Raw genomic sequence first — 24832 nt, forward strand, 5'->3', positions numbered from 1 at the left:
TCTTTTAGGGTTGCTGTTGTTTTTTCTTAAAAACACCTATGAAAGACAGAAGTTTTGTTGCTCAATTGCCTGTGTAGACATAGCCTTAGAGAACAGAAGGGTCTGCTGGGAGCAAAGATACACAAAGTAGAGCTAAGGCTAAAGAGGATCCTCCTGGGAGCAGAAAAGAATGATAACTGCTAGATTCTTGTTGGGATGCACCAAGGAAGGCTACACCAGGCTAGGGAAGATGCTTAAAATAAATGGAGGCTCAGGTGATCTTCAATGGGATTCTACCTGTCCCTAACAGAGGACAATGAAGACCAGACAAGATTATGGTGCTCAACAGATGGCTTGGGCAAAGGGTGCTATAAGGAGGCGCTTTGGGATTTTCAACTTCTGGGAGGCATTCATGGACAGAGGACTGTTCTCCAGAGATGGACTCCACATGAGTTGGTAGGGCAATAAAAGTCTGGGATAGAAGTTGGCACAACTGATTAAAAGAGCTTTAAGCTAGGAATTTGTGGGAGACAGTTGGGAGATGCACATTCATTCTCCACACCTGATCCTAATATAGAGCAGGACAAAAATCAAGTAAGAGGATACAGCAATGGAGAAAGGAACAATGGAGTGTAAGAGACTGGACAACTAAAAGAAACATAGTGCCAATTCCACGGTCAGCAACAGGCAATATTGGCAGTTAAATGACTGTACCTAATCAGGCAAGGAATCTAGATGAAGCCAAGCAGAAACAACTAAGATGTCTGTGCACCAATGCAAGGAGCCTAGGTAAGAAAACGAAGGAACTAGAACTACTGGTGCAGGCAGGGATTGTAGGGATACCAGGAACATGGTGGAACAGTAGTCATGACTGCAATACAAATATTGAAGGCTATGTGCTATTCAGGAAAGACAAGTAAAAGGTGGAGTAGTACTCGTATTGTAATTACAAGGTAGATTGTAAAGAATTTAGAAATGATTGAGTGGATAAACTGAACTTCTTGGGATTAAAATCACTTTGGGGAAGAAAGGTAACAAGGTTATCTTTATAACCACTGGCATAGCATTGCGGGTCTGCTATAGACCCCCAGGACCCTATCTGAGAATATTTTTGATTAAATAAATAGTAGTGGGAATGTGATGATGGGAGATTTTAATTTCCCAGATACAGATTGGAGAACAAGTGCTACTAATAATGGTAGGGCCAGATATTCTGGATGTGATAGCTGACAGATTTCTTCATCAGTCACCGAATCAATGAGAGGTGATGCTGCCATTTTAGATTTCCGATTGGTAAGTAGTGAGGACTACATAGAAGAACTGGTTGTAAAGGTCAACCATAGTTTATGTGATCATGAGTTAATTCAGTTTAAACTAAATGGAAGGATAAACAAAATAGTCTGCAACTAGGGTTCTTGATTTCAAAAATGCATGCTTGTTACAGAAGTGGACTGGACTGAAGAACTCAGGGAGGCTTGGAATTAGTTTCTGCCTCTTTGACTGAAAGTATCTGAAGGCTGCATCCCAAGCAAGGGAGAAAAATGCATAGGGAAGGGTTGCATACTAAACTGGATGAACAAGCATTTCAAAAGTTATTAAGAGAAAGCAGAAAGCCTACAAGGAATGGAAGAAGGGATGGATCAGCAAGGAAACTTTCCTCTTGGAGGTTAAAGTGTAGGGAGAAAGTGAGAACTGCCAAAAGCCAAGCAGAGCTGGATCTTGCAAAGGAAATTAAATTCAATAGTAAAAGGTTCTTTAGTCATACAAATAAAAAGAAAACAAGGAAAAATGAAGTGGGATCACTGAGCACTGAGGATGGAATGGAGATTAAAGATAACCTTGGTGTGGCCCAACACCTAAACAAATACTTTGCCTAAGATTTTAATAAGAAAGTTGGGGGCAGTGGCAGGGTAGAAGCAGAAATGACCATATCCACGGTTCAAGCCAAACTCAAACAACTTAATGGGACCAAATCCGGGAGCTCAGACAGTCTCCATCTGAGGATATTAAAGGAACTGGCACATGAAATTGCAAGTCCAATAGCAAAGATTTTTAATGAATCCATAAAATCAGGAGTTGTTTCCTATGACTGGAGAATTGCTAATATGGTACCTATATTTAAGAAAGGACAAAAATGTGATCTGGAAACCAACAGGCCCATTAGTCTGACCTCAGTTGTACACAAGGTCTTAGAACAAATTTTGAAAGAGAACATAAGAATGGCCATACTGGGTAAGACCAAAGGTCCACTAGCCCAGTATCCTGTCTACTGACAGTGGCCAATGCCAGGTGCCCCACAGGGAGGGAACCTAACAGGAAATGATCAAGTGATCTCTCTCCTGCCATCCATCTCCACCTCTGATAAACAGATCCTGGGGACACCATTCCTTACCCATCCTGGCTAGTAGCCATTAATGGACTTAACCTCCATAAATTTATCCAGTTCTCTTTTAAACTTTGTTATAGTCCTAGCCTTCACAGCTTCCTCAGGCAAGGAGTTCCGCAAGTTGACTGTGCGCTGTGTGAAGAACTTCCTTTTATTTGTTTTAAACCTGCTGCCCATTAATTTCATTTGGTGGCCCTTAGTTCCCTTATGTAACTTTTCATTCCCTGGTTGGTCCCTTAGTTCTTGTATTAGTGGGAACAAGTAAAATATACTTTTCTTTAATTTACTTTCTCCAACAGTCACTCATGATTTATATAGACCTCTATTCATATCGTCCCTTTAGTCTCCTCTTCAAGTGAAAAGTCCTAGCCTCTTTAGTCTGTCCCTCATATCGAGACCCGTTCCTAGCACCCTACATTCATTTTGTTGCCCTTCTCTTGAAAACCTCTTCTAATTGCCAGTAATATCTTTTGGAAGAAGAGGAGACCGACATCGTACATCTGTATGCAGTATTCAAGATGTGGGCGTACCATGGATTTATGTAAGGGCAATAAGATATTCTCTGTCTTATTTTCTATCCCTTTTTTAATGATTCCTAACATCCTGTTTGCTTTTTTGACTGCTGCTGCACACTGCGCGGATGTCTTTAGCGAACTATCCATGATGACTCCAAGATCTTTTTCCTGATTTGTTGTAGCTAAATTATTTCCCATCATATTGTATGTATAGTTGGGGTTATTTCCTCTTTCACCTGGAGAACTAACTCCCTTGCAAAACTCCCTATTAGAGAGAGTAGATACTGGCAGAGGTAAACAGTAACTGGGATAAAATACAACATGGATTTACCAGAAGTAGACAGTGCCTGACCAACCTGATCTCTTTCTTCGAGAAGGTGACAGATTATCTAGACAAAGGAAATGCAGTAGATCTAACCTACCTGGATTTCAGTAAAGCATTTGATACAGTTCCACATCGGAAATTAGTTAAATTGGAGATGATGAGATTAATATGAGAATTGAAAAGGTGGGTAAGGAACTGGTTGAAAGGCAGACTACAATGGGTCATGCTGAAAGGTGGAGTTCCTGGAGTTCCACAGGGATCCATCTTAGGACCAATCTTATTTGTAATAGAAATGGGATGAAATTTAATAGTGCAAAGTGCAAGGTTATGCACTTTGGGGCTAACAATAAGAATTTTTGCTATAAGTTGGTGGCGTATCAGTTGGAAGCTACAAAGAAGGAGAAAGACCTGGGTTTACTGGTTGATCATAGGGTGATCATGAGCCATTGTGACACAGCTGTGAAAAAGGCCAATGCAATCCTAAGTGTGTCAGGCAAGGTATTTCCAGTAGAGAGAGGGAACAGTTATTACCGTTGTACAAGGCATTGGTGAGACCTCATCTGGAATACTTTGTGCAATTCCACTCTCCATTCTTTAAGAAATATGAATTCATTTCAAACTAGAACTGATGCAGAGAAGGGCTACTAGGATGATCAGAGGAATGGAGAACCTACCTTACGAAAGCAGGCTTAAGGAGCTCCCTAACAAAATGAAGGGAGATATAATGTCTCTCTAAAAATACATCAGAGATAAACACCAGGGAGGGAAAGGAGTTATTTAAGTTAAGGACCAATGCTGGCACAAGCACAAATGGATATAAAATGGTCATCAATAAGTTCAGGGATAAAATTAGACAAAGATATTTTACCATCAGAGGAGTGAAGTTCTGGAATAGCCTTCCAAAGGGAACAGCGGGAGTAAAAAACTTAACTTGTTTTAAGACTTAACTTGGTAAGTTTATGGGGGGTGGTATGATGACATCTGGGACTGCTATTAGCAAATATCTCCAATGGCCACGGGTCACTCGTTGGTTTGAATGAGAGTAAATGGTGGATTCTCTGTTACTTTAAGTCCTTAAATCAAGATTTGGGGACTTCAGTACTTAGCCAGAGGTTGTGAGCACATTACAGCAGTGAGTGGGTGAGGTTTGTAGCCTACCATGTGCAGGAGGTCAGACTAGATGTTCCCTTCTGGCCTTGAAGTCTATCAATTCTGGGGCCTAACTTTGTGCTCCTATTTTTGAATACTTTTGCCAAAGGCTGTTTAGCAGCTGCAATTTCAGGGAAGAGTGCAGTGATGGAGCCAAGCTATTAGGAGCACATCAGCTGAGTAGGAGGAAGAGAGACGAAAGTATAAATTAGTTACAAAGCCCTCTAGAGGTTTGTGCACTGCATTTCAAGCACATCTCTGCTAAACAGATGCTGCTCAAGTACAATATACAATTTTTGAAAACTATTTTGCTTTTTTAAGAAGAGTGACCTTGTACCTTCTGCCAGCACAACCACTGCTGTTAAGCCTGGATATAATTTAATTTACTCTTTCCAAAGATTAATCTCATGAGACAGATAATAAGTGTTCTGTACTTCCGCAACTGTCAGTCTGGATTTGGATACCTGTGCAATTATGAACAAGAGAATAGGGCAGACGTGTTTTCCAATTCACTAATTATTCCATTTGAGGGCAGCAGAAACCCTGACTTAACTTCTGAGATGGCGCTGGCCATGCAGAAAGAAAAAGCAATGAGGTCAGATGAGGAAAAAATAAAATTTCTCACTAGGTCACTAAGCTTTTGAAATACTTACATTTTTCCTCCTTTCAAAAGAAAGTGCAAGAATCTACATAAGAAGATTCCAGAAGTGTCACTGTGTGTCACTCTGAAGCCTAGCATGGCTGTTGAGTCGGTGTGAAATGATGGAAAAAACAGCCACAAGCATGGCTGAGAACTTTGTTTAAATGATCACCAGGTTCAATCATCACTGAGATTCATGGTCTGTTACCATCCAACATTTTAAATCCTCAGCCACTTTGATTTAACAAATTACACCTTTGTGGTGTACAGCTACAGTCAGGCATATGTCTATTGTGACATCAGATGTAACTCAATCACCACTTACTCTACAGCTAATATGCATGCAACACTTTCATTGGTTTGTATGAAAGACTGCACAGGCAGTTGATTGCTTGGCTCAACTGCCACACCCATCCGACAGAATGGGCTTTCAGCTACTAGTACAACAATACAATATAAACAAAAGATATGGACATTCAGGGACCAAATCTAAATTTCAGTCTCTGAATTCAGTTCACTTATCGGAAGCAAATGGTTTATTAATCCGAGACAGTAATAAAAAACAACTTTGCTGTATTTGAAAAAAGGCTAGGCCTGGATCCACACTCAGTGTTGTAATGCGTAACTTTTGGGTGCCTGGCCACCCAGTGGAATCCACAAACCCTGCGCTAAGTGCTCTTTAAACAATACAGTGGGAAGAGAGAGAGGTCAGAGAATAGAATCTACAAAATCCAGCATGCTTGGCAAGGAGGCACCTAAGCTAACCAACTGCAGATGCTGACGTGTGGGGTGTGTCCCAAGCCCTGCCTCTCTCAGGGAATTAGGTGTCTACGGCCAGGTCTACACTGAAAAGTTAAATCAACCCAGCTATGTTGCTCAGGGGTGTGAAAAATCCACATCCCTGAGGGACAGTTAAGCGGATTTAGCTCCCCCAGTGTAGATGGCACTAAGTCGACAGAAGAACTCTTCCATTGGCCTAGCTACCGCCTCTCGGGCTGGTGAATAAACTATACTAATGGGAGGACCACACTCGTGGCTGTAATGAGTGTTTATACAGAAGCGCTACAGCTTCACTGTGCTGCTGTAGCAGTTCAAGTGTAGACTAGCCCTAAGCCTGGGCTGAAGGGAGGCACCTCTTTCAGTTTGGGATCCACAGCCATGAACTGTCACCCACTCCTGAAGTTGGGCACATAAAGTATTTCTTGCAAGAACAGCAGCAGTGCATGCCTAACTCAGGGGCCCAGAAAGACGAGTCCTCTTTAATTTTTAGCCCAATGGTTAGGGTCCTCACCCAGGATACAGGAGGTCCCAGTTCACTTTTCCCCCTCTGCCCGATGAGAAGGAATATGAAAAGGGGTTTCCCAGCTCAGGTGAGTGGCCTAACCATTGGAATAGAATCATTCTGTCTCTAGCCCAATGCATATTTAAACAAAACGGAACAACTTCCATATTCGAGGCTATGTCTTCACTACCCACCATATCGGCGGGTAGCAATCGATTGCTCGGGCATCGATATCGTGTCTCATCTAGATGCGATATATTGATCCCCGAACACGCTTATATCGATTCCGGAACTCCACCAACCCGAACGGAGTTGCGGAATCGACAAGGGGAGCTGCGGACATCGATCCCGCGCCGTGAGGACGGTAAGTAATTCAATCTTAGATACTTCGCCTTCAGCTATGTTATTCACGTAGCTGAAGTTGCGTATATGAGATCGATTTTCCCCCGTAGTGTAGACCAGCCCAGAGACTGAGAATGACCCAAACCAGCATATCTGTTTTGTGTAGAGTTGGATTGTCTCAAAGGCAAGGTAGGCATTGCCCTGCTTACCTTCACCTGGTCTGAGGATGGTGGTAGAGCTTAAGAGGTGAGATAAGCATCCACATGCCTGCCTGAAGCAGCAGTGTGCATGCCCAGACAGAGACAGAAACTTCTACACATTTGGGACTGTTACAATCTAAATTTAGATGAGAAGTGAGTTTAGGCACCTTAGAGGGTTCTGTGGCAACTGTGCAGGAATTCTATGGGTCACAGTAGCACCTAAATCTGGACTTTAGTGCTAGAGTCTCTGTGGATCCGGGTCTTACGTATATTTTTTAATTCAACAAAAATCTAGTAGGAAATAAATGAAGTACAGAAACTCAAAAGAAAATTCAGATAATTGACAATTTTCCAAGCCTATTGTGCATTTTAAAAACGTATCAATTTTTTTTAAACCACACTACCTGTTTCCAAACCTCCCTCATTATTTGATCTCTGTATCTGCTGTAAAAATAAGTAGTTCTAATTATAGTCAAAGTATTTAGCAAAATAAAAAGTTTTAAGGGTATATAGTATATTTTCTGAATGTTTAAAGGAGGGTCAGCTGCAATCAGTGAAGCTAAAAATGTTGAAATTGTAATTAAGATTGACAGAAATAGACAAGGAAGTACCAACATATATTTGTAGATGTGGGGTGGGATTGGCCCTAACATTATTCCCACTGAATTCAGCAGGAGCAGAGTTATGGCAACAGTGTGAACATCTCACCCTTTTGGTTTTGCCATGGGATCTTGTTTAAAGTGAACAAGCAAATACTCTTTACTGTGCACAGATAAAGGTGGAAGCTGGAACAAGGATATGGAAACTAACAAAGGGTAGCAAATGAGGGATTACAGAATTTACAGTTACATATGAAATTGAACTGGTCCTAAGGATTATACATAATACACTGTACCCTCGCTAGAACACGTCTATATATTGCAGATTCGCATATAATGCAGTCGTGGCCATGGATCCCAATTTAATTACTTTAATTGTAGTTAGTTTTAACATGGTCCCCGTGTTAACAGGTACCGCACACAGATCCCAAATCCCACATTCTAGTGAGGATCCGGTGTACTTTAAAGGTGGCTTCTGCTGGTTTATAAAATGTGCCTATCATGCTAATATTAACTCTGTTCCTTGTAAACTCCCATCAGTAAATCAATCTACATCCATCTGTTGTCTCTTGTCTTATACTTCGGTTGTAACCTCTTATAAGACCTCCTATTTTTGTTGTGGGTATGTACAGTTGGGTGACCAGACGTCCCGATAAAATCAGGACCATCCTAATATTTAGGTGTTTGTCCCGTGTGCCGACTGATCTTTGGTCAGGACGCAATTTGTCCCAATATTTCGTTCTACCGGCAGCACTTGCCTTTATTATTTATTTATGCTGCTCTGCCAGCAGCACTCAGCTTTTTTTTGCTCTGCAGGCAGACCCCCCTCTCAATGTGACCTGATATTTTCTCCCTCTCATCTGGTCACCCTAATATACAGCGCCTAGCACAATGGGGGCCTGGTCCATGATTAAGGTTCATAGGTGCTATGATAATACAAATAATTTAAGAATACATCTTTATATAAGTTATAGTGAATATTTAGTAGCTGAGTACAGTCAACTCCCATGGACTATGTGCAGATACAAGGGACTGCCTACCAAGCTCTATTTTTAGGATCAAGGTATACATTTTACTCCTGGGGGAATTATGCGCTACTACACAACACAGAATTTTGCGGAATTCCGTATCCCCCCCAGAATTGCTGGCTGCCACTAAGGACTGCTGGATTCTGTAGAGCTCAGCTTGCAGAGAGGGGGCTGCCTAGCCTGACTGGGCTGGAGGCTGAATGCTCTGCTTGATCCTCCTTCTCCCAGGGATGGACAAGGGCCCCAACTCTGTCGAAGAGTGAGGAAGGGCAAGACTGTACCACACCACACCCCCTGGCAGGACAGTAAAGAAGCTTGGGGGAGTAAAGGCTCTGAGTGTGCTGGTGTCTGGGCTGGGGGCTTCCCCCTGTCTGGGCTCTAGGGGGAAGGGGACACTGGTGTCTGAGCTAGTGGTACCCCATGACTGGGATCTGGGGGGAGGTGGTGGTTTCTGGGCTCAGGTGGAGGGGTTGCTGGTGTTTGGCCTGGGTCTGCCCCGCAACGAGGCTCTGGGGTAGGATGGAAGTTCAGATGTCAGGGCTCTGGGGGTCCCACACAGCCACCTCCAGCACTCCTCAACTGGAACTGAGTTGTAGGAAGGGTTTCTTTAACTCTGCTGGTAGGGGAATCATTTTTTGCTGTCTGTATTTTTGACATAGTTAATAGGTATTTTGAAATTACCAAAATAATTGAAACTGGGATGATTATATTGTGTTATTTTGACAAAATATGCAAAATTTTACAGATTTTTAAAATATTATGCACAGAATTCTTAATTCTTTGGCACACAATTCCGAGAAGAGTACAACATTCTATGGAACAGCTCCACAACACTGATGTACATCAGGGCTGGTCAGCCAAATAGCTTGATCTCCTGAACTTTCCGAAATGCTTTATAATGAATAAAAAGCTTTTGCTGGAACTGTGCCTCTCTATTACAATGTGACCAGCTGGCAGTGACCCAGTACTTCAAGAATTTGCAGTCTACTATTTCAAGTTATTAATTGAAACGAATCTTCTAACAAACTTGCACTAAAGTGCAGTTGGTTCAAAATACTGCTGCTTAAAGTGTTGGTTTCATAGGAAACTTTGAAAAACCTAAGTTAGTGTTAGAAACGTATGCATGCAGACAGGATTTGTGTTCTTCATTACTGTGTCTGATTCATGCTACCTATGGCTTAGCTTAAGGCCTAGCCAGTTCTTTGTAACAACCATTTCCAAGAGCAACTCACTGTGACATCAAATGATATGAACTTTAGGCATAGCATTTCCCTGGCAACAATAAACCAAAATAGTAAAATCCAAAGAATGCAATGTGTAAATGGATTTGCCTTTCATCTGCTGTTACCTGGAGGCTTTTAAGTAACTACCTGCAGTGAACACTGCCTGGTTAGGATTTATGCCCTTAGTTTTGACATTAGTGGATAGTTTCTTGTTGCTTGTTTTAAACAAAGCAGTTGCATAATGCTGCAATTTGTGATGGAAAAAACTAGCAATTTAACTTTTTCGAGAATAAAAAAAATCTCAGTAAAGGTAATTTACTGGCTACAAATGTCAGCCACATGTTAACAACAACTGCATGTCCTTGTGTCAGGGATTCTAGTTAACCGTATACGCAACGAAACCATGCAACCTAGGATGTTGCCTTTTTGCTTCTATTATACTGGATTCAGAGGCATAGTATTTTGTGCAATCCATATGTGTAGATTTGTGCTGACCAAATCTACTGCATCCAAGATGCAAACGGACACTGATCCAAACTGGGGATAAGTATAAGGGAGAATAACTGTCTAATGTACTTTATTTTCAATGATTCAATACATCCCCCCAAAGTTTAGTGACTAACTGAAATAGTTCCCCATTAAAGATTAGCCTGCATAAGGAAAACAGAGCATCGGACCTTCCCATTTACTGGACTCACTTTCTGATAGATCAAACCCTCAAATTACAAAAGCGCAGGCACCACTTGAATGTCATCAGTAAGAAAGGCATAGTGCCGTAACTATATTTAAATATAACAAACTAAGCAGCCTTTTGATTACCACACTCTGTTTAGGAAGATGAAGCAAGAACAATTAACTCCACTCTCTTATAGCAATTTTGAAACAAGCATTAAATATCTGAACACATTAAAAATAAAACACATCTTATTTGTGCCAAAGTTTATTTTTCAAAACCTTTTAACAACAAATGAATGAATCTGAGCAACAATCTTAAAAAACCCAACAGTTTTGTATGTTGTTAAATTAAGTGCCACAATTAAATGTCAACATAGCCAGTCTTGTGCTTATGCAATGTTTTATTCTGCAGAATTTGTATCTTTAAACCTCCCCCCCCCCTCTCCCAGTTTTATGGTCAATGGATTGTTTTCCACACATTCTGCATCCATTATTATAAAATGTAAAGGAACTCATTTAAAGAAACAGCCATACAAGAATAAGCCTGTAAAAACAACCTCCTACATTATAGTAAGCTCCTTTTAAATAAATACCCAATAAAAGGCACAAACCTGTTATACATGGGGAAAATGCAACATATAAAATGATAAAAGAGCCATTAAATAAATAATCCCAAATGAATAAATCTATTCAGCACCTTTTTTTGTGTGCCAGTGCTCTGTATGATGAAATCCCCAGCCAAATATCTGGTAAAGGATTAGATTTGAAACACAAGGCTACAGGTTTGAGATACTGAAGGAGGATTCTTAATGTACATTTTTTTTTTTTTTTTAAAAACTGCACCAGTTATTACAATCTCTTTAAATAAATGCACGAGATACTTGTGGAAAAAAGTATGCAGTAATATATTTAGCAATACGTGACAATCAAATACATCTTCAGATTAATAGCAACATAACTTTTCTATTTCTCTACCAATAAATGTATAAATGATAACATGTACAATTTCCATTACTCAAAAATATAATCTTTAAAATGGAAATAAATGACTGGTACACAGTGCCTTTAGATGTTATCCTTACGATACAAACTACCCAAAAGAAAAAAAAGTTTTCCCTTTTATTTACAAATAAAGCACCGATCCACAGTGCATGATACTCTAAAATTGTAACCCACCCTCTCTGCCACACATCAAAAAACCAGATCTGGACACACCCTGTATTCAGTCTTGTAGTAAGAGGATATTCAACATTTTACAAAAAGTATGCTCACTATTTTTACCCTACATTTTTTTTCCACCACTATGTGCACAGAACTAAAATTTCTCTATTACATAATTCTAGTTGGGAATCTATATTTAAGGTAGAGAACTTCCTGGAGGCAAATTCATAACGTACGTTAAGGATATTAAAAAGGGACAGCTATTTAAAAGGGACACTTTCAAGTCCAACAAGCTCAATATTACAAAGTTCCATCCCACTTCCTGCAATCGATTCTATGGTAAAGTGCCCCATCAGAAAGATATTAACTTGCTTCCCAAAAAAGGGATGCAACAGTGTTAACATCTCAGCTGTTAGGTGGAATGATAGTCACAAATGCCACAGGAACACATGATGGACGTGCATGGCGTTCCTCAGATTTCACTGATTTTGAGAGAAAGGAAGGAGCTGAAGAGCACTCAGAACACGATGCTTAATCAAAAAAAAAACAACAGTTAGTAGGAGAGTGAATGGACAATGCCATATACATACAAGTCCTTTGTTGTCTTGCTCTTGTACCAGCTACTATTTGCAATGGTTGCAAGGCTTTTTTTTTTTTTTTCTTTTCTTTTAAGTCATATGGTCCCCAATAATGGGGATAATTTTGCTGTACAACAAAGTGTCTCTCAGAGAATCAAAGGGAAAATACTGAGCCTTAAGAATCTTGACAGTGTCCTGTTTCCTTGCAGTTACATTATTCTTAATTTATGAAACCATACGCTGGGGGCTAAAAATGATACTCCAGCATTTTACATGTTCAAATATGTTCACAAGGAAGTTGCTAAAAGCAGTTCTGTACACTTTTGTGAAGTCAGAAATATGCTAAAACCACCTTTTCTTCAAAGATAAAAAACTATATCAAGATTTTTACGTAAGTCCATTAATGCATCAACAAATGCTGTACAAGACTAAAGGGAAGGTAGTTTATAAAGTGTTTAAGATGTACACTGGCTGTTTTTTCCTTTTTAATTCTAACTAAAACTTATCAGACGGTCTGATTATAGGAAAGCTGCCCAACAAAGTCACTAAAAATTTCTCTAGCCAAATCAGAAATTTAAAAAATAAGTATTTGAGCCTATTTCTGACTGCAGGAAGTAGAGAACAAATACATTCTAGCTAATCAGAATGTAGCTCTTCAATAAAGTTACAGTGAATGCATGCTGTCTGCCCATTCATTCATTTGAGCAGTTTAAAATGAATCATACAAGGGATATAATTTAAGATGGATTTGAACAGGACTATAAAATAATCTGCTACAGGAAAGAAGAGTCTTGATATTTATTTTATAGTGCCAGACATTACCTGTTCACAACCTCTGAGCATTCACGTTACTGCTTAACTATTTTAAAAAACACATACTAGTCTATCACAGGTACTGATCTAAACTGGATTTAAGACAGAAGAATTTGTTGGAAGCAAGATCTTTAAATGCTGAGTAAACTCAATGGAATTCATCTCTGTATCAAATAAAGTTTCAAACATTACGACTCACTCCAAGTTATGGGTAGGTTTTACCAGGATATGGAGGGCCACTGTGTGCCCTGGAGAATTCACTGACTTAAAACTAATTATATAGTATTTTTGGTCAACCCAGGGAAGAGGGGATTAAAGCCAAAAGCCTTTAAATTCAAATTTCAATATTTAATCACTGTATGTTAGTCCAGTTTATATCTTTGCCAGTACATGCCCAGAATTTTGGCTTAATACATCTGTTCCATTTGCAACATTTAATTTCACAGAAAGTTAGTGGTTATAAATTTCAAACACGTGTCAAAAGGACTTAAAAATTCTCATTTAGTTTGACAAAAAGTATATTTCTTTTATGAAATAAGTATATTCCCTTACACTCTTGGCACAAAATGAACAAACAAAAAGATACCTAGAGAAACGGGTATTATAGAATTTAAGTGCTGTATTTCAAAGGTTTACTCTAGAACAATTTGGCAAGATTACTAAACAACATGTTGGCATTCGTAAGCTATCCTCAATGATATTATTGCTAATGTAACATTCCCAAGACAAGACAGTCACTGTACTGACGTTAACAACAAGGATGCTTCATTTTCTTTTTATGATGACCCAATTTAAGATTATCCCACAGCGAGATTTAAGTGATACAATAGCACTTTTCCCTTTTCTTCTATTCTCCCACTAAAGTTCTGGAAACATGTTCTGAATTGTATGTGTTTCAAATTACATACTTTTTTCATGCTATCATTTTTATTCTTCAGGTGTTTGAAGATATGAAAGATCAGGCTGTATTTTTTATCCAACATTCTACGGTATTTTTATGTAATATTTTATTTAATAAATATGGAAGTGAAAACCTTAATTTTTTAAATCATTTTTGCATATGTGTAGCTAGACTGCAGTTATATTTTTCATAGATTAGATAATGGATTGCAAGATTTTTATTATAAAAGAAATGTATGTACATTTCTTAAGCAATACAGTATTTTTATTTTGAAAATTCAACAAAATAAAAAAGTTACTGCAGAATTAAAGAAACGTATTTCCAAGTTTACACATATATTTACACATTTAAAAATAATTACTTTTTTGTAATTTGTAAGGACTGGATTTGTTGTTGAACAAATGGCAAAAGCTACAGTCAAAGGCTGGACAATACCACGAATGTAATTCCTAGTCCAAAAAGATCAACTTTATTTATTTATTTTTTAAACTGCCAAACTACTGAAATGTGGACATTTCTCCTCTTTAGTGGCCAGCAACAAGATTTGCTGATCCCTCCAATTTGCTACTGCTGGATGTGTCTGCAGTTTTACTGTGACATAAAGGCAACTCCTGCTAGAGCTAAGAATGATGCTGCTATCTGCACAAAAGATACTGTAAGGAAGTGCAGCTATCACTATCTGTTTGGAAGCTGCACATGCTATTCTGTAACATTACTACTATCTTCTCCTGCTTGGAGACAGATCTCAAGCCTATGCCAAAGTCTGAATCTCTCAGCTGGCAATATAACGCACTGCCATAATGCCAATGGACCAGTTTTCCATTAATTGTTTTTATATATAGTTAGTTGATTCACAGCATTTAAAACTCACAGTATAAAATTTGTGAATTATAAGAAGCTATTCTAATATGAGAAAGCTGTCTGATTTCACTCAATATTGGCTTTATATGATAATACAAGCATTACTCTATCAGAGTACTTTATTAGAGCATATGAAAGTTTTATTGCTCAACTTCATTTGAGTTGTGCCTTGATTACAACAGCCACACAGTTCAGGGAGAAAATAAAATAAATAGAAATATCATGCTCTCCGTCAACTTTCTATAGGCCATCTGTTGATGAATAAAGTTGCAAACCAATTATGTAAGTAAGCCCCTCTTCAGAAGGTATAAGTCAGATTCTTCTCATCTTCTAAACTGACCTTTAGCTTTAAAGATTTTGATTTTCTACTGAGGCTAGTCTTGCAATCTAAAACCAGTGAACAAACATGATTCCATACCATAGTGACTGTTATAAACAAGAACCTCTAAAGCATTGCAATTCAAAGGAATTTTATGTTACACAGGGAGTCGTAAGTGGATGCCCTGCTGAAGACTGCACTGTGAGAACACTGAATTTTCCATCTCTTCTTTTTACCAGTATTTGGTCATCAATGTATCTCGCTGCTTTGGCTGCTCTACATAAACTGTATCTGTAAGATAGAAATGAAAGTTTAAGTTTAAGTTTGTTTACTCAATGCACTATTTCTCCAGAATAATGAATCAATTCACATATCTACAAGGAGAACAGTTAACCTGGTTACTTGACAACCAGGATCTATTTGGGGGTGAGGTAGAAGATAGTGCACAACTTTTTTGGTTTCTTATGGAGAGTTATTTAAAACCACCAAACCCAAACATTTAGGGTTATGATACAAATAGATACAGAGTGAAATTCACAGCTGAGCGTGAAATTTATGTTCCCCCAATGGAGCACATAAATTAGTGTTAATCTTCTCCCCACATGAAATGTATGAAGACCACCATATTTTATCATCCCAACTGTCGGCCCAAACCAGCAGAAGACATGAATTCATTGCCTGCTGTGTTGTGTAAGGCTGAACTCATCCAGGGGAATGACTGGCTGGCTAGTCCTAGAAGCCAAATACTGCCATCTCCCCTATGCCTAAAGTTTCTAGGCAAGGATTTTCACAGATAGCTAGGAAAAGCTGACCAGTAAGCTGTGCTCCGCTGTCCTCCATTCATTTACCTGCTCCTCCTCCAGGAGGTAATGCCTACTAGGAGCCACTACACAGATGAAAGTAATCCCTACAAGCATGGAAATAGAGGACTGTAGCTCTAATGAGTTCAGAATGGTAACACTGGCTGGGAAGGAAGAAAGTCCAGTTTTATTTAACGTTGTATTCTTTAAGGTATCCTTTTAGATCACAGTGTTAAATCTTTATGGCAATTTTTTTTTTTTTAATAGCATTAAACCATAGAGACCTATACAATATTAACAAAAGCTGGACTTGCCTTTTTTAAAGGCAGACTAGGAGGTCATCAGTGTACACTGGGATAGTTCACTCAAGCGCATTTGTAATTTAAGGGTCCTAGAAAAAGATATTTGTAAAATTACTGGGATCCCAAGCTTTTTTTTTTTTTGTTTTGGGATCATTCACTTACTCCTAAGACTGGGACTTTTCCTTAATCTTTTACGTTCACATTAAAAAAAAAAATGTTCACCTGTGGTCCAGGGACAGGCGCAAAGGGATTCGTTGGCCTGAGACCTGGCTGTGTATAAATCATTGGCTGGGGTGCAGTTAAAGGAGCAGCACCAATCTGAGGAGGTACCTGTAAGGTAGAGAGAAAGACAGGGGAAGAGTTAATCAAAGAAATATTTTTAACTCAGATTAATCTTGGAAACTTCATATTGAATATTTTGTGCTGTATGTGATATACTGGAAATCAGCACAACAACAGAAACAACAGGTATGTAGTCTTTCAGGTCTTTTAGTTTGTGTAAAGAAAAAAGAGTATAAACCGACAAATTAGCATATTGAAATATGGCAACAAAACAAAATATACAATTACATTTCCAAAGTGTGAAAATACAGTTATAACAATGAACTCCTTACCATTCCATACACAGGCACTTGAGGTGTAGTCACTGGGTACGTCATTGGAGCAGGTACCTTTAATGTCAGGAAGAAAAATTATGCTTGAAATGATCTAAAATACTACTACTAGTAACATTTAATAAGGGACTTTACAAAATATAAAGGTATATTTTGTAAAGTACTTGAAATAGGTTACAAGTTTACAAGAAAGTAACTTACATATCCAGGATAATGTACTCCATTCTGGCATACCAAAAAGGAATAAGGACAAAAAATTATTCAAGTGGTACTGAAACTAGACAACTTAACCCAGGATTGGATTATGATATAGTACTGAAATTACCTATCTCTATGCTTTTCATTGTGAATATAATATAGTCTAACTAGAAAAGATAAATGTACAAACAATGTAATGCAGTGTGATATAACAGTAAAAACAGTTAATTTCACAGGCTGTACCATGTAACTAGGATAGAATTTTCCTTTTCTAACATGTAAACAACAACTAGTTTCAGTCTAATAATGGAGGCATTAATTCATTATATTTTTGCTAAATCCAGCCACATTTAAAGGCTTTATTTGCTTTTCAAACCCTCAAAAACAGGCACTGTATAGCTACTTAAGGAGGAGGAGAAGAAGAGAATAGGAGAGAGCAAGAAAGCCTTGATCACTCATCAAGAAATTCAGTGAGGAATGGAGAGGAAAGGATGCTCAAGTAGCATAAAAGATTCTTAGCCCAAAGACAGCTTCCATGTTTTTCTACAAATAGAACCAGGTGTCTGAAGCAAGCCCAGAAATTGAAGAGCAGGAGCAAGTGGAAGAGGAAATCAGTCCCAAGAACAACCATCTGGGGATTCATTTCTACACAGGGCCACATCCTAGGTCTTGCTGTCCCATTGTGACCTAATGGGAAATGTGCACATTATTAACAGTTGGTAAGTTATAAAGCATATGAAAATGGAGACTAGAAGATTCCATCTGCATGACAGATATGAAAGAATATGTGTTTTGCACATGAGCTTGGGGAACACATAGTAGCTCTCCAAATCCCCTTGGCCATTTGATAGGTTTTGATTCTTTTAATAAGTAAAAGAAACATTCTAGTTCTACTTCTTTAACCAAGGCAGCCATTTCAGGGATACAATTAGCACATTTGTACGCAAGGGTAGGAAGATATTTTGTGTTCCTAATACATTCAGGACAAGAATGAATAAAACCAGGAACATCCTCTATTATTGGCTCTACAACAATCAGACTACTGCAGATTTTAATAGACCCATAGCATCTTTCCATATCTTTTGTTGACCATCCAGAATAGACAGGAAGTTACTACTGAGAAAGATGAAGATGCTTAGAACTGTTCCCTGAATTTTTGGGGGTCGCTTTATGGAATGTTTAATTCAGGACTTTCCACTTACTGTTCAGTTCTGGTATAGCTATTTTTCCTCAGCCACTGGATGACTTAAAGTCCCTGTCACAATGCTTGACCTGATTTAGATGTGGCACAACAAACTGTGAACCAACAAAAATGGGCATTTGCTCATCCTTCCAAAAGTATAGTCTATGTATCAAAGGCAAGAGGCATAAAATACTGAATATTTTCCTTAGTACCCAACCCCCTCAAAACAGCCTAAGGCACACAATTTTCATAAGTATCAAAATAAATAAGGAACCTTGAAGATGGGAGTTAAGCCCTTTTGAAAATGTTATCCAAGACTTGGAATTGTATTTTTTCTATACAGGCTAAGTATTTCAAATACTCAGTAAAAAGAACTTGAACTGATATATTAAAAACAAACATACAAATGTACTAAATGAAAGTCAACTATCAAACCCCAATCTACCGTTGCCTCAATGTCTCTTACATACTCTCATGCCATCTGTTGAAACTCAGAAGTTATGTTTCTAAACTAGGGGTCGGCAACCTTTCAGAAGTGGTGTGCCGAGTCTTCATTTATTCACTCTAATTTAAGGTTTCTCGTGCCACTAATACATTTTAACATTTTTAGAAGGTCTCTTTCTATAAGTCTATAATATATAACTAAACTATTGTTGTATGCAAAATAAAGGTTTTTAAAGTGTTTAAGAAGCTTAATTTAAAATTAAATTAAAATGCAGAGCCCCTTAGACCTGGGCAGTTTGAGTGCCACTGAAAATCAGTTTGTGTGCCGTCTTTGGCACACGTGCCATAGATTGCCTACCCCTGTTCTAAACCATGGATGGAATAGAAGCAGATGACAAGTTTAATTAAAGATCAGTCCGAACTATTTCATTGTTCCCTTCATTTTGTGTGTTTGTCTAAATAAGGAACCACAGATATACACTATGAGTGCTTCCCACTCTTCTTCTATTGGTTTGACATAGTTGTAACTGATTTTTTCAGTTTATAATTGATTGGGATTTATTTCTGGCACTCATATTTCCTCAGGTGGTAAGTCAGCATGTTGCCATGTGAGAAATATTTATAGTATTCATCTGACATCCTGGGCAGCAATATGTTTCATTACTGAAGTACTCTGAGATGGTTTAATAAGCTGTAGTTCTTGGCATAGCACTCTACATAGAAGACTGTATAAAAGGCAAAGTATTATCAGCAATGAAGTAGTTAAACAGCCATGTTGAAGCCTGACAGGGACAAAACAAGCTGGGAATGGCAGTTATTACATGTGAGATGGTTTCTCTCAGGATTCAGAAGCAAGATGGACTAGGTCCCTTCCTAACAAACCTAACTATCCCTTGAGATCAATTTTATCTTAAGATAACTATAACCTCCCCAAAAGGGCAAACCATACACCGTTAATTTCTGTCCATCTCCAAAACGAAATAAACTGGAGTCTAGATTTTTTTTAAAATGTCCTTAATGTAAGTTTTTCAATGGTATGAAGGCCAGCATACTTAGATCAATAGCTAATATTCCTGCAAGTCATAGAATCATAGGACTGGAAGGGACCTCGAGAGATCTAGTGCAGTCTCCTGTATTCATGACAAGATGAAAATTATTATCTAGACCATCCCTGACAGGTGTTTGTCTAACCTGCTCTTAAAAGTCTCCAATGACGGAGATTCCACAACTTCCCTAGGCAATTTATTCCAGTGCTTAACCACCCTGACAGTTAGGAAGTTTTTCCTAATATGTCCATCCTTAACCACTGTTGCTGCAATTTAAGCCCATTGCTTCTTGTCCTAGTCTCAGAGGTTAAGGAGAACAATTTTTCTCTCTCTTCCTTGTCACAACCTTTTACGTAATTGTAAACTTGTGTTCCGTCTTAGTCTTCCCTTCTCCAGACTGAACAAACCCAGTTTTTTCAATCTTCCCTTAGATGTAGGGCCCTACCAATTTCACAGCCATGAAAAACATGTTACAGACCGTGAAATCAACCCTTCCTCATGAAATCTGATTTCCACTGCTGCTCAGAACTGAGCTGCTAATGTGTCCGTGCTGGGGAGAGACAGGAGTTGTCTTTCCCCTGCACAGCCACACTTAGTGGGGAGATCAGACCCCCCTCCAAGTGAAGCGCAAAGATGAAGGTGGTACACCCTGATTTCTGTGCAGCAGCAGCTCAGGAGCTGGACTCCAGGCTTCAGTTACCCCCCACAGCTTCAGGCGTGGCTTCCGCCGGGCTGGGGACATTCGCTCCCAACAGCTGAAGCTGGGGGAGCCCGAGCTCTGGGGCAGAGGCAGACCAGGCTCTGGGGCTAGGGCCTTCCTTACCCATATGCAAAGTACGCAGCTGCTTAGGGCTCAAGCCCCTGCTCTGCCCTAGCCCCGACCCCACTCCACTGAAGACTCCAGAAGCGGTCGGGCCTGCTGTCATAAATAGATAGGTACGGTAAGGTTAAGTTTCTTTTATCTGGAAAGGGTAACCAAACACCTGACCAGAGGACCAATCAGAGAACTGGATTGTTTAAAGTCAGGGGCGGGAATTTGTATACTCAGGGTCTTTCTTGTTTTCTCGGCTGTGAGTAAACAAGGTTTCCTCCTAACTCCATCTTATTTCAAATATTATACCAAAAGTCTGTGAGTACAAAGGAACCCCAAAGCAATTCGGCTATGAGGAGCTTTGTGTTGTACGAATAGATGTGGATGGCTGTGTCTTTGTTGTTTTCTCGGCTGTGAGTTAACAAGCTTTCTCCTAACTGCATCTTATCTCCAAGTGTCTCCTACACATCTGTGAGTACAAAGGAACCCCAAGCAATTCGGCTATGAGGAGCTTTGGGTTGTATTTACATGTATGTGGATTGGTTGGACTGGTTTAATTGGGCTATCTTTTAAATCAGACTGTTTCTTCATATTTTCTTATAAGCAAGAGCCTGTATTGAGTTTCTTAATGCAAGATTATTGTTTTATATTTTCTTTTTTTTTTCTATAAACTTTTCTTTTAAAACTGTGGAAGTTTCTTTTCTAGGGAGGCAAAGGGAAGGAAAAAGCCAGGCTGTGGGCTATTTTCCTATTGCTTTCAGGGAAAGAGCAGGCTACGGGGAAAGAGAAAAAGAATCACCTCTGGGGTCTCCCTCACGGGAAGGCAGGCACGGGAAAGGCAAAGCCAAGCTGTTGGTATTTTGCATCTCAATTGTCCTGAGGGCAGAGAACGCTTATCTCTTGGGAAGCAGAGAAACCGGTTTCTTGATACAAGCCTGGGCAAGCCTGGGAGGAGGGGGGAAGGGGTTTTCTCCCCTGCTTTTAGCATCCAAGGGATTGGAATCTGGGTGTCCCCCCAAGGAGAGGTTGGGGACACCAGAGAGAGGAAAGGGGGGTCAGGCCCTCTAATTAAATTCCTGACCTGGTGGCAGCCCAATATCCAAGCTGGTAGTGAGCTTGGGGAGTTTCAGGTAAGCCCCCAGACTTTTGGACGCAAAAGTCCAGGTTTGGGACAGGACCAGGCTTTGTGGACGCTAAAGTCCAGGTCTGGGACTGGGAGGCTAGATTACCACATGGTGAGCAGCAGGTGGGATGTCAAAATCCAAAAACCAGTAGCTACCTTATTAAATTTTTTTTTCCTGCTAGGCATTAGCAGGCAGAAGGAATTGGGTTTTAAAGGCAGAAGAGAAATTTTTTTTTCTTGCCTGTTTCAGCAGTTCGCATTTTTAGTAGGCTCATTCACACAGCCATTAAGGTAGTGGGTTAAACAATAGCATTCCCGTTTGAGAGTGCTTGCTAGCAATCACACACAGTAGCAGTGAGGAAAAGATTGGTTTTAAGTGCTAGAGAGAGAAAAATTTTTTTTTCTGCTTGCTTTAGCAGCTTGCTTTTTTTTTACAGTCAACCTGTATGGCTCTTGCTAAAAATGCAAGCCACCTAAGCAGTCAGAAAAAAAAATTCTCTCATGGCTACTATTTAAACCAAACCTCTCTTGCTAAAAGCCCCTAGCAGAGAAAGAAAATATTATTTCTACTGGCTTCTAGATTCTTATTTTCCCACTTGCTCCACCTATCATAAGCCTCCCAAATCTGGACCTTAGCGTCCAGAAATCTGGGTGCCTGCATACCCTCTAGCTAATTAACTTACAGCATTTGATTCGACTGCTGCACCGCCAAAAAATTTCCAGGGTTTTGTCCCTCTGGTCCTCCCAAACCCTCCCTGGGAACCCAAGACTCAGAAGCCTGAGTCTTACCAAAAGGAATAACCCACTCCCTCCCCCTCTCTCCACCGACTTTCCTCTCTGGCTAACCTGAGAGTTACTGGATGCAATTCTTACTCACAATACCAAGAAGCATGTCTCCTCTATTCCACAAAGAGACAAACCCCAAATACAGGAAACAGAAATGATTCTATCTCTCTTCCCCCTCCCACACCTGTGCAGCAGATGCTTATCTCCTAGATCTACCACAAAGAGACATCTGCCTTCGTTCCTTACCTACCAAGAGAGAACTCAACAAGTCATAAAGAAGCTTTATATAAAAAAAAAAACACCATGAAACATATGATCTCTGCATTAAGTACACCAGGTATCTTAAAAGAAAATAGTGAAATAACCAGACTCTATCAACAAGACGATACAAATTTAATACCCGTTCCATCAAACTACACACATTAAATACCAAACAAACATATAAAGCTATGTTTTGCCGGTTTGGACTCACAACTTTGAAACTGAGTATTAGGAAGCTTGAGACGAAGAACCTTCTAAGCCGAGAGAACAGACAAAAGACTCGCCCACAAAATTCCTCCCTGACTTTGAAAAAATTCCGGTTTTGATTGTCCCTGGTCAGGTGTGTGGTCCTTTGTTAACCCTTTACAGGTAAAGAACATTAACCCTTAGCTATCTATTATGACAGGTGCACTTGAATAGCTCATTCCGCCTTCGGCCCCATGCACAGGTTGCCTACCCCTGGCATAGCAGAATACACTATACGTTTGTGGATGATACAAGCTAGGAGGGGTTGCAAGTTACCTTGGAGATAGGATGAAATTCAAAATGATGGCTGACAAAACTGGAGAAATGGTCTGAAGTATTCGGATGAAATTCATAGGACAATGCAAAATGCTCCACTTCGAATGAACAATCAGTTGCACACATACAAAATGGTGAAATGACTGCCTAGGAGGAGTACTGTGGAAAGGGATCTGGGGGTCATAGTGGATCACAAACTAATATGAGTCAGTATTCTGGATTTATTAGCAGGAGGTTTGAGGCCTTGTCAGCGCAGAGTAGAACAAAAGAATTACATCTTCAACTCAAGTATTGTGTCCGGTTCTGGGTGCCACATTGGGGCCCCCAGGAAAAATGGGTGTCCAGCCCCAGAAGAAGCCCAGGGCAAAATCCTATGAGGCACCCTGAGCCCTGGCAGGTGTCACAGGGGAGGAAGCCTGAGCCCTGGCTGGAGTGGGGAGCCCTGGCTGGAGGGGTGCAGGGTGTAGTGGCAAAGCCCAGACAGGCCCATCCCTCGCTATTTGGCTCTGTGGGCCCCACCACAGGCCTCTGCAGGATGGGGGGCTGGCCCTAGGCCTCTGGGGGGATTGGATGGGGGAGCTGGCCACTTCTGCGGGAAGTGGAGTGACCTGGCCCCAGCCTGCTCTGCTCCCCGGCTCCCAGACTTGGGGAGGGGACCGCCCCTCAACACTGCTGCAGTGTGGCTGGAGCCAGGGGGAGTGGAGCAGGCTGGGCCACGTCGCTCTACCTTACCAGTGAGTGCAGGTGTCATAAATAGGTACGGTAAGGTTAAGTTTTCTTTACCTGGAAAGGGTAACCAACACCTGACCAGAGGACCAATCAGAGAACTGGATTGTTTAAAGTCAGGGCGGAATTTATACTCAGGTCTTTCTTGTTTTCTCGGCTGTGAGTAACAAGGTTTCCTCCTAACTCCATCTTATTTCAAATATTATACAAAGTCTGTGAGTACAAAGGAACCCCCAAAGCAATTCGGCTATGAGGGAGCTTTGTGTTGTACGAATAGATGTGGATGGCTGTGTCTTTGTTGTTTCTCGCTGTGAGTTAACAGCTTTCTCCTAACTGCATCTTATCTCCAAGTTTCTTCCTATACATCTTGTGAGTACCAAAGGAAGCCAAAGCAATTCGGCTATGAGGAGCTTTGTGTTGTATTTACATGTATGGTGGATTTGTTGGACTGGTTTATCGGGCTATCTTTTAAATCAGTGTTTCTTCATATTTCTGATAAGCAAGAGCCTGTACTGAGTTTCTTAATGCAAGATTATTGTTTTTTTTCTCTCTCTTTTTCTATAAGTTTTCTTTTTAACCTTGTGAAAGTTTCTTTTTCTAGTGAGGCAGAGGGGGGAGAGAAAAGCCCAACTCGGTGTCTCACCTCCCTATTGTCCCAGGGCGGGAGAAGTATAGGACAAAGGGAGGGGGAATTTCTTGTGTGAGCTGACTAGAGTGAATGACTAGCCTCGGGGAAGCTAATTGCTTCTCCGGTTGTACTCAAGGAGTGAGCATAGCATTGCACCCACAAAAGGGTCTATTGTTAAGCAATAGAATTCCAATTGGGAATCAAGTACCCAGCAACACACACAGGTAAATAAACTGGTCTTACTAGTTAATTTGCATGTCAAAGGAGCTAGGAGAGAAGTTAAAGAAAAGGAGTGGCTAGGCAGACTCCAGGAGACAACAGAGAGACAGTAGTTCAAACAACCACCACCAGAGGGCACCCCAACACTAGAAAACAAAAACCATGACTACCAAAGATGCCCTAAAGCAGGAAC

At 40.0% G+C, this 24832-nt stretch overlaps 1 protein-coding gene and 1 long non-coding RNA gene across 9 annotated transcripts in view; one reads left to right on the top strand and one right to left on the bottom strand.

Moving 5' to 3' along the window:
• Window positions 1-24832, top strand: part of LOC142047211 (uncharacterized) — a 190810-nt gene that overhangs the window by 162305 nt on the left and 3673 nt on the right. The window lies entirely within an intron of this gene.
• LOC116829403 (phosphatidylinositol-binding clathrin assembly protein-like) overlaps window positions 10593-24832 on the bottom strand; it is a 53280-nt gene continuing 39040 nt past the window's right edge. For 2 of the 8 annotated variants that reach the window (XM_075068823.1, XM_075068821.1), the window contains 5 exons: window positions 16894-16917; window positions 16693-16749; window positions 16301-16408; window positions 15213-15267; window positions 10593-12034 (listed from right to left, as the gene is read on the bottom strand). In XM_075068823.1, the coding sequence (XP_074924924.1) occupies window positions 15253-15267; window positions 16301-16408; window positions 16693-16749; window positions 16894-16917 (204 nt within the window). In that variant the 3' untranslated portion in view covers window positions 10593-12034; window positions 15213-15252. Of the gene's footprint in view, window positions 15268-16300; window positions 16409-16692; window positions 16750-16893; window positions 16918-24832 lie in introns of all 8 variants that reach the window. The other 6 variants (XM_032788215.2, XM_032788213.2, XM_075068824.1 and 3 more) reach the window with 3 other exon arrangements.

The sequence above is a fragment of the Chelonoidis abingdonii genome, chromosome 8 (assembly GCF_003597395.2).
Source record: "Chelonoidis abingdonii isolate Lonesome George chromosome 8, CheloAbing_2.0, whole genome shotgun sequence".
Classification (NCBI taxonomy): Eukaryota; Metazoa; Chordata; order Testudines; family Testudinidae; genus Chelonoidis; species Chelonoidis abingdonii.